The sequence below is a fragment of the Neurospora tetraspora genome (genome assembly GCF_033439725.1).
Source record: "Neurospora tetraspora strain CBS 560.94 chromosome Unknown B0H65scaffold_1, whole genome shotgun sequence".
In the NCBI taxonomy this organism is placed as follows: Eukaryota; Fungi; Ascomycota; class Sordariomycetes; order Sordariales; family Sordariaceae; genus Neurospora; species Neurospora tetraspora.
In genome coordinates this window covers 5,372,332-5,382,963 of record NW_026944383.1, presented here as the reverse complement: position 1 = coordinate 5,382,963, position 10,632 = coordinate 5,372,332, and the positions used below count along the sequence as shown (strand labels likewise).

Genomic DNA, 10,632 nt, shown 5'->3' with positions numbered 1-10,632 from the left:
GAACGGCCTCTAAGTTCTATTGTGAGCTCCGGGTTGAGCGGTATGTCTTTCTACTGCAACTCATCGGCGTAGCTTAGGTAAATTGGAAGGGGACTGCGGGAGAAGTGCGAAAGCGTATTCCCTCACTCTGTTTAATACAGACCTCAAGGCAGATGTTGGAAAGTTCAGATGACATGGTTATAGGGAAGCGATGTGGAGATGATAGGGAAAGCGAAGTGTTTGAGAATATGCACGTCGAGACGTCCGATGTAAGATGAATAACGCACTGGTCTAACTCGAGGATGTTTGTCAGTCTTATCTTCAGATGAAATAAGAACATGGAGGATATTCTGATGCGAGGTACTTCGGATTCTGTTTGCGAGTGTAGACGAAGATCCTTGGTACCTGATATAATCCTACAACATTTCTTCTCTCTCGAGTTTCTTCTCTTTCTTCTTCTTTCGACAACTTAGTATCGTCAAACTGCTCCCGCTTCTTTCTACGACCAAGACCAAGACCACTAATACCTCTACAACAAGCAACTGCAAGCTTTTTTTTTCCTCCTCCAGTTACCATCGTAAGTTCAAACTACTACACCCAACCATTGACGCGTTCCAACTCCTTCAAAGACGTTATGATTTCTAACTCATTTCCCACTTGAAAATTGGATATGTTTTCCGTGGTCAAGAAGCTCTCCGCGAAGGTCAAGGAGGCCTTCACCCTTCCCGGGGAAGGTCTCCTTGCCTTTGGCGCCGGCGCCTCCGTGGCTGCCGACCCTTTCGGGGGGCTTTTTGTTCTGCCAGCCCCTTCCTCCTTTGCTGAGCCTCGGGCCAGCACCACCAAGAAGCTGTCCGCCAAGGACAAGAAGAAGCAGAAGAAGAAGAAGAAGTCCACCACCCGTGGCACCACCAAGGCCTCCAAGGCCCGGAAGGTCAAGTTCGCTTGGCCCAAAAAGAAGAGGTTCCTGTCAGCGATGACAGGGTCGGCCTCTTGGCCGACCTTCACGACAACCCGGGCGTAAGTTCACTTTCACCTTGTTTTAACTTTCTACCTCATCATCCCGTTATCACTTTCCACTCAAATTTATCTAAGAACCAACTAACACAACAACCCACACAGCCCAACACCATTGAACGGCCCCGGGACGCCCTCCCAACCTGGGCAGGCCGCGCTTGGGCCCGTCTGCCGCCGCCTGTCTCCGTCTTGGCGAGGCTACAGCCGCCTCTGAGAGCGATCTCAGGGGCTGGCGCCGGCTGTAGCCTCCGCCACCAAACGCCAACGCCACCACCAACACCACCACCAACCATTCCGTCTTGTCGCCGTGCCGTCTGGGCTGCCGCCGGCCGCCACAAGACCCGAGGGGAGTAGGGGGGAGGAGGAGGAAGAGGAGTTGGAGGAGGGAGGGGGTGCTCGGTGACGGAGGGTGGGGATGGAGGGGGATGGGATGGTAGGAGGATCGGTGGGAGTCTTCTGCGCGTGTGCTGGGTTTGGGCTGGGCCGCTGGGAGGATCACCAGAAGTTCGAAATGAAAACAACCTAAGGGGGGCAATGCCCTCGCCTACGGGCACGACTGCGCTCACGTTTCTTTCCATGACTGGCAAATAACTGGTGACTGTTGTGACGTTATATAGTAAGGTACCTAGGTACAGCGCGCCCTGGAGTTCAAGGCCAGCGCGACCGGCACCTGGGAGGAGGAATCCGCCCATACTCGTCCCTCTCGCCACGAACCCTGGCTCCTTACGGTCGTCGGCACGGAGACTACGTGCGGCGGTTGCACCTCGCGCGGCATTTTAAACAAATGCTGCTCCGTTCAAGGCATTGCCTCCAACACCTGCAACAACTGCCATTACAATGGCGGTGGCACCGCATGTCCTGACCACATTTAGGCTTGCATGGACTGTCATAACGACAGTAAGCGGTGCGACCGCGCCTCTTCGCTCACGCAGAGGCTCGCCCAAGTCTAGGAGGCGGCGACCTCCAGCAAGGAGAAGAAGAAGGCGTACGAACATGTACGCAGAGCCATGACCATTCAGCGCAACGCCGCTGAGCTGTACAAGGATGGCGCCATCTCCCCGTAGGTCTTTCCTGTCTGTTTTCTTCGTGAAATGAATCCCAGCTAACCAAGACTCCAGACAGGAGTATGCCCGCCTGCTCGCGGCCCGCCTGGAGATGCAGCAAAGGGAGGGACAGGTCCACCCTACCTGAGCCTGACTTTGAGGTTGTGATTCTCACTTCGACCTATTTTGAGTTCAGCCTCCATCTGTCCGAGCTGTCTCAACCACCAAAGATTCATCTTCGAGTCGCTTCTCTTCGGCCTGTTTCTGGGCTTCGACCTCCTCGCGTTGTTGCTCTTTGAGCCGGTTCTGTGCTTCAACTTGCTTGCCTGGCGTTGCACGCTCGTGGATGCCTGCAGTCAGTAGGGTACAGACAACCTGCCTCTTCGTCTCCGACTGATGAGGATCTCGACGACAGTGACGAGGATCTCGACAACCATCACGACCATACCGATCATTTAACCATTCATGACGAGGATCCCAGCAATAGTAGCCAAGATGTCACCGACAATGACGATGATCTCACTGACCCAGAAGGTCCTAACGCCATCACCGTGGTCCCCCACGAACTAGAGGAACACGAAGAAGAAAGGGTCAATGAAAATGGCGACATTGGAATTATCCGTCATCCGCCCTTGGCCATAGTAGATGATAAGGACGCCTAGAGGTATCAAAGAGCCATCATGCAAGCGGTTCGACAGGATCCTCGTTTTGAAAGAAACAAAAACCGGGTGGAAGCTCGCTTCAGTTACATCATTCAGCGAGCAGTAAGTGTGAATATGCGCGCTATGAAGTAAAACCACTTCCTAAAGACCATGAAGATTGACAAGTGGAAAGTTGGGCATTAATATGTTGGGAGCTCTCTGTCTCAACTGCCGTCTCTCCAGACCAGATCACGCATTGTTGGGCAAACTCTGCCTGCAGACGAACTCAACGATTGGATAAAATAACTCTATGCAGCATATAGTACACTACTAGATGACAGAAAGGTCGCTAGGTCTTTTTATTTCATATCTGTTCACGAAAGTCCACTTCATGTACGTGCTTGTCTTCTACGAAGTACGAACCTGTCTGTTGTCCCAGTATTGTATTTCCCTCTTCCAACTATTTCTTTTCACCCCGCTACTTCGTGTTGGGAGGAAAGCCCAGCCTAATACTGTTCAACAGAAGTGGTAGTCATTCTCCAGGGTCTCGGATCCGTCTGGACGAATGTGATGCCGGAGCTGCCTGTCGAGCTCAGGTCGTCAATGTCGTGTCGGCCTCTTACGGGAGGTACCTCCGCCTTTGTAGCTTTCCGTTCTTGTACTCTTCTGAGCAGAGCATCATCCTTATCAACGTTGAAAGATTGTCGTGGCAGTCTCTGCCTCTGCTCAGAGCACCAACCTCAGGAGAGGCACTGCCTTTTTGCGCTTGGTTTATTTTTTTCTTGCCTAATCGCTGGCTGGCTTGTGTCTCGGATTGGCATTTATTCTTGAAGAGAGGATGGATGTAGGTATATCCCGCCCGTTCGCTAGTCGATATTCGAGTCTTTCTTTGTATGTTCGTCGGTCGGTTCGTAACATATTGCGGAGTGTCTGGAGAGTTCTCATTGTGAGCCTTTGAGCTTTATTATCAGGGGCGTCAGGACCAAAGAAAAGTTGATGGGCATTGAAACATGGGTGTCTGCTTACATCTGCCCCAAGTGCGCATGTGGCACAAATCGCTTTCGTATCTAGTTCTGGCCAGGAACTTCTTTTCGGTAGGGATATTAAGAGAACTAGAACAGTCCATCTGTGCCAGATGCTGAGTGAGTTTTCAGTCTTTTCTTCGCCAGACTCCTAATGCTGTGAAGTGCGAGTGTCTGTCGTGTCAAATAGTATACGGCTCATGGAGCTCAAATGTTCGCTCTTCCCTCCTGGGCAGGACATGAAAATTTGCAGAAAATATCGTACCGTTACGGTGGGGTGAGGCAGGAAAGTTGCGCGAGGAGGTATATGGATCGCGTGTTTTATTCCATGTCTTCTCAAGTCGGCACTTGAAGGAGCCGAGTGTCTTCCGTGGCGTCGGCTGACGGCCAAACATTCGGAGATAATATGTGTGCGCATGAGACAGAACATCAATTGCTCGATGATTCATCACTGAAGTAGAAAACTGGAGTTGACTACTAGAAGTAAATATATCCAAGTGTGGGCTGTCAGCACAAGCGAATCTCAGATGCTCGCCATAGCCTTCATGTTCATGCTCGCCTGACACTGGTGGGCTGTCGCGTTACCGCAAAAGCTCCCTCCCCGCAAACTGAGGCTTTGTAATGCCCGATTATTGAGAACAAGTATATCGTCATCAAGTCTCGAGGTGTGCTCGCTGGCCTCTTGTTCTTTTCGAGTCATATGGCGTCGTTCGGCGAGGTCTATCGGGGGAATTTGTTTCGCTCTGTGATATTCGGGATTCGCGTACCTGTCATCCATGGAGTCAGCAAATCCTGAAGCGATCAGGCAGAGGGGCAATGGCGAAGTATAGGAGAAAGTGTGAAAGAGCTCAGAGTAAGGAAAAGAAAGGCAACATACACTCAGTGACTTCTGGTCGATTCGCGACATGAACGGTCTTATTTTGAGCTTTGTGAGATAGAACAAAATGGTGTTTCTCTCTCACACACACTGGTCATGTCGCGGATGGTTGAGCTGTCCAGGCAGTAGTGGGGGGTCGTACCAGGGGAAGATGGCAGGCACCACAATTCGAGTTCACACACAGAGCCGCCCTCCGCCAAGGCAAGCCCTCCAAGCGGGACAGCGATGGCACGCGAGGAAGATGATGAACGATATTGCACTTCGCTATCATCAAGTCATGGATAAACGCGTATGATCTATAATTGAGATGTTGAATCCCATGGCATGCCGCGGACAGTGTCACTTGTGCGCATAAGCTGGTCCGCCTCTTGTCAAGAAAGACCTTCAGTTTGGCTTGCGCGCCTTGCTGAACAATAAGTCCTCACTTCGTTTATCATATGGTGATCAGAAAATCCCTGGAGCCCTCACAGACGAGGCGACACTCTCGTAGATGAAATCAAGGTCATATCATCACACTACCTAGTCCAGTAGAGGTAGTTCAGCTCGCCTGGATAACTTCACGAGCACAAGGCAACCATATGAAGCCTCGTCAGACCCCTCTCGCCGCGTCACCAAGTGGGAAAGCTGGCGGGGGTGTGCTGTCTGGGGGAGAGTTGAGAAGGTCCCGGAGATTTTCGACCCAGGCCGGCCGGCCGCCCCCTCGAGCCGCGCAATCAGCCCGTCAACCAGCCGATTTCCATCTTGCCACACGGCAACAGATGACACTCCCGGCTGTCACTGACGAAAACAAACACGCTGATTACATGAATTTGCACTCGTGACAGGGAATTTGCACTCGTGCACAGACCAGTCCTCGAGGGGTATTTAATATCGTCCTCCTCGCCCCCAGAACCTCTTCCTCTTTTCTTCTTTCTCATATGAACGGTAAGTACCTCGAGTGTGCCACCAGTTGACCTGCCTTTCTCCATGGCTTGTTGACAGACACTTGAGGGGCAAAATCAATTGCCCTAATAGCCTCCGCTAAAGCCTCCTCGCCAAAGGACGGCGCTTATGGCCCTGGCTTTCCCATGCCTTGGCTCGTAGTGCGGGACATTCTTTTTTTTTTTTTTTTTTTTGATTGCTGACTTCACATTCCTTCGCCCGCTGCCACCCGACCTGCCTTCTCCATGGCTTGTCGGTAAACAGGGCTAGAACAATGGCCCTAAAGCTCCTTCTAAAACGTTTAATGCCCTGGCTTTCCCATGCCTTGGCTCGTAGTGAGGGACATTTTCTGTAGTTGATTGCTGACTTCATCATCCGCCCGTTGCCAAACCGACTTGCCTTCTCCATGGCTTGTCGGTCACAGGGCTAGAACAATACCTCTGCCTTTATGACCCTGGCTTTCTCCATGTCTGTGGTCCGTAGTGAGGAACATCCCATCATTCTTTCACTTGATCATTTCTTTGCCCTGGGAAGCCTTGTGCACCCCAGCCGACCCGACCTGTCTTCTTCATGGCTTGTCGGTGAAAACGGGCTAGAACAACCCCTTTTCTTTCATGACCTTGGCTTTCTCAATGCCTGTGGTTCGTAGTGGGAACATCAATACCTCTGCCTAAGCAACCCTGACCATCCCCATGTCTGTGGTTCATAGGTAATGAGGGACATTTCCTGTTGTTGATCTCTGCCGGCTTGATCATCCCTATGCGCTGGGTTTCACATCCCGACTCCCCCAATCTTCCTTTTCCCATGGATGGTTGGTGACAGATGGGCTAGATCAATACCTCTTCCTAAATAACCCCGACCATCTCCATGTCTGTGGTTCGTAGAGTAGTGAGGGACATTTCCTTTCGGTGATCGCTGACTTGATCATGTTTCCCTTTGCGCTTGCCCCGGTCTTCCTCTCATCATAGGTTGGCTGTGTGTCGCATGAAGAGAGATTCAAACCTCTGCATTGTTCGTCCTGGCTCAGCTCTCCACGCCTTGGGTGATGGTCATCAGAGGGAGATTTCATGCTTTCATGCTCAGATAGAACAGAAACAATATAGAGGTATCCAAACATTCATGTGTTGTTCCTCTCGTATCTTCAGCGTTGTGATGTGATTCTGGATCTCGCCGTGAAAACATGTGTTCCATGCTTGTGTAAAACAACACGCTGAGCACTGGTGGCCATAAAACAAGCGCTCCTTCCAGGCTCTTCCTCCCTTGAGTGCTGCTTGTATGAGAAGGATTTGTCCGTTTCAATTGTTGAGGTAGGTAGAGGATATTGGTAAGGCATCCCACGGGAAGCCGTTGGATGCTGCGAAGTGTCGTTTGTGAGGCGTAGGACATTGTTGATAGGATGGTGAAATGAACCAAACCACCATAATGCATTCAACTTCGTTAAGATAGAGGTACTGAATGGAACCGCGAATGTACCGTGGTAGAGTGGCTCTATGCAGTCTTGTCAGAAGCAGGCAATTGCATTGTGCAGCTGCAACTGCTGGTGCATGCAGGAACCGCAGTCGCGACTGCCTTACCCTTTTTCAGTTCCCATCCACCAACCTTTGATCGCGCCCAAACTTGTCTTGGACAATGACATGGCAATGAATCACGCAAAAGTAAGCGTTCCTCCCTCCCTCTCCTAAATGATTGATTTCAAGTCATCGTCTTGGCTAACGAGGTCTTTTTTCTTCCAGAACTCCAACCCTCGAGACTTCTCGCCATTCCCCCGCTTTCCGAACTCCCGCAGAAACCACCACGACATTTGAATCAACAATTTCTACAAAGAAACCGTTTATGCCATGACGAGAGATACCGACCGGAGTGAAAAGAAGGTAGCTCAGCCCGAAATGCGACTTCTTTCCCTAGGTTTCCTCTCGCCGTTACAAACCGCTGGTCGGCCAATTCGCGGCGCGTACGCGAAGGCCTTGGACCGCATGAGCAACCAAAACGGGAACCCATCTCGCTGTTCATCTGGGTATAATCCAGGTAAGCATCCCGTTTTCTGTTACAGCCTCCCACAAATCACTTTCTTTGTTACTGACGTACACAAGCTCCGGCAGTTCCTCCACGCAAGCATTGAATCTTCGTTCGCTCGTTTCTGTACCGATAAAAGACCATACCCGAGTTACAACTTCCTCTCCAAGGCCATCGGCGCTACCAGCAGTTACTATACCATCGACGAAGTGGTCGAAAATTTCACTTACAGAGGGATCGCGCAACGAAACAGCTCAGTTAACCACCTGACGACGTCTAGCCAAGCGACAAGAGAGTGGAAGATTACGCCAATACTTATCTCAGGAAAGAACTTGAAGGTACCTGTAAGGTTGCGTGGAGCGATATGGAACGTGGAGGGGATTGCAGACGAGAATGATAAATGAACGACAGTGGCAGACTTCAAGGCTTTCGCAATGAAGTTTATATCTGGGGCCCTCCCACGAACCGTGTATCTGCTGCGCGCCAGGGAACAAGACGAGGTGCGGTCATCTACCCAACCGGTGAACCACCTGGGTTTGTCACTTCTGATCCGGCACTTCTCGAACGGTTGAAGCGGCATGTACGTCTCGTTATCCCCGGAGCACGCGGAAAAGATGCAGAGGCTCATGGAAAGCTGCAGAAGTGAGGAAGCAACTTCTACTGTTCTGATCTGCGCCGATGACATGCGATCAAGCATCTGGTCGCAAAAAAACATTCATAGGCCTTATCGGAAATGATCTTGCCACATTTTTGCGCGTCGCCTAGAGCCTTAGACTAAGCCGAGATGCCCAGGAGCTGATCTGGCTCGAATTAGACTGCCCCATTGCTGAAGGGAATAGGATTCAGTGGCCTTTCCCGCCTATCTCAGTGTTACCGTGGAGTCTGAGGGTTATGGTCTCGCTAATCCAAGGAGCTCGGGAAGGGACAGCGACTCCCGCCAACTCAGCGGGTCTTCGACCTTTGTTGGCTCTCCAACTTTTCCGGCAATGATGAGCTCGCCATAGGAGGAAATAACCGTCCACTTCGAAGACAGAACCTTCTCGACCTTCCAGTGGGCACTTGAGAGCGCCTTGCTCACTTCCTGGTCTCTCGAACACCTAGACCCCCAAGCCACGGTCCGAGGACGGTCAACCAAGTCACCAGGATATCCTTCAGCAGCGCTAAGCAAAGTTGAGCAAGCCGTACAGGATACCCTGAGGTCGATTCCAGACGACTACAAGCACCTTCGGCACTTGAACGATCATCTATACGAAATGCCCCGAGCCAGTCCTGCTGGCCAGCCAAGTCACGACCACTCGACAACAGAGACGCACCACGCTAGCACATTTCGTTTGTGTGGCGAACATAGTGACTTTCTTTTGGTTTTTACCGCCATGGTGATCTGCTCGAGGGCTTCCTCGACGTTCTTCTTGGAGGGTGGCATGTTGAGAGCGAGATGAGGGTGGTGTTCCTTGCCCAGGTAGGAGATATCGTGAAGAAGTTCCTTAGAGTAACACACGGTCTATAACTTTAACCAAGTTCTAAATGTCGGATGTCCCCAAATGAACCGCCTTCAACCCTTTTGTTACGTTTGTTATCGGTATTTCATCCGGGTGCACCCTATCCAAGTTAGAGGTGCCCCAACCTTTATAGGTGCCCCAGTATTTCAATCCTTAGCCTATTATTTTGATGTAAAATAGTAATTACATGGTAAATTCCATGGTGTTATATGTACATGAAAAAAATCACAGCGATGTCCAGTAACATAGTTTTGTATGGAGATTTGTATGGCACACAATGTTTTCAACATGGGAGAATCTATAGCATTCATCTATATACTTCGATGGCGAGGTAGTCAATGTCGATAAACTCGCTGTCACTGCCGTTGTTATTATCGTCGTCGCTGACGGCATCGCTGTCAATATCCTCGATGTGAGTGAGGTCGATGGGCGCATCTGGATCCCACGGCGGCATCTTAGTTAGAGTCTTGTGCACAATACGCGCAGCGTTTTGAGGCTTCAGGAAAGTTAGTAAACGGTTCTGGTGGTTGATGCGATTAATATTTACGTACGTGCGCTCGATTCTAGCCTGTTCTGGTGATTAAAGGTGGCTTGGTTGTAAAGAGGGAGTAGAAAGAAGGTTGTAAAGGTTAAAGAAGTTCAAAATTACCAAGTCTAAAGATGGGGGTCGTGCATATGGGGCCCACTGGCTAACTGGGCTTGGCACTGTCTTACACAGAAATGCTGTTGTACGATTACTGTTTAATTGTATTAAAGGGTTGAAAAAATAACGTACACGTTAAACCCTAAGCCGATTGGGGCACCTATAAAGGGTTGGGGCACCTCTAACCAAAGGAGGGTGCACCCGGATAAAATGCCTTGTTATCATATGCCCTCAACTTGCAAACTCTACTACTTGATGTTCTGCAAATGACAATGCTGGTGGTATCTCAACACTACAAACAAAAGGGTGCTTCTCAAGCGAGTGGACCGAACAGTTAAGTCGAAATACGCTGGATATGGCAATCAGGACACTCTCAAATACACCCTGGACTCTTAAAGTTCAAGTCAAGACACTACGCTATTTATATCCTGATTTATTCGCAGAGAACAGCAGGTTTCTCCTTGGGAAAAATCGGATGGAAGTAAAAGCTGGAGGTAGCAAGTAAACCGCGAATGAAACCACTGAGAACCTCAAGTTCTTCAAGCCGAAACTACATCTGCCTACCCAAGTGAGGTCCTAAAGGGCAGCACTGCTCCTCACCCCATATCAAGCTCAGTCTTTCCAGACCTTAAATCCGGGTATTCGTAGTGCACAAACAGGGCAATAATGGACAAGGCAGAGGTAACCGAAACTGAAGTAGATGTAGAGCAAAGACACCGCAGAGTGTTCTTCATTAGCGTTGCTCAAACGAGTGAACTCTTTTTCCACACCCCGGGAATTGACATCGGAGCAACGGGATCTCGGATCCAAAAGGGCTCATCTGCGTTTCTCTCCTTGGCGCCAGCCTCAATACCACCTTCACCACCATCGCCGAGCCGACTGCGAAAACCTTATGTGCTCATCCCAGCAGCTTCTTGAACCCCGGCCCATCTCAGTCTTCTATGCTCGTGTCGTGTAGCGTGAGAGGTGCCTGGCCCGGA

At 50.5% G+C, this 10,632-nt stretch overlaps 2 protein-coding genes across 2 annotated transcripts; both read left to right on the top strand.

The window, feature by feature from the left end:
- Positions 1-649: 649 nt before the first annotated feature.
- B0H65DRAFT_544723 (uncharacterized protein) lies at positions 650-1,347 on the top strand (the record flags this gene model as incomplete). The annotated part of the gene is made up of 2 exons (XM_062829317.1): positions 650-910; positions 1,099-1,347. 2 exons carry the CDS (start codon positions 650-652, stop codon positions 1,345-1,347), a joined length of 510 nt encoding a protein of 169 aa, XP_062686851.1.
- A 483-nt stretch (positions 1,348-1,830) lies between these two features.
- On the top strand, positions 1,831-2,698 carry B0H65DRAFT_544722 (uncharacterized protein; the record flags this gene model as incomplete). Its single annotated transcript, XM_062829316.1, has 4 exons — positions 1,831-1,890; positions 1,944-2,053; positions 2,112-2,169; positions 2,393-2,698. 4 exons carry the CDS (start codon positions 1,831-1,833, stop codon positions 2,696-2,698), a joined length of 534 nt encoding a protein of 177 aa, XP_062686850.1.
- Positions 2,699-10,632: the final 7,934 nt, after the last annotated feature.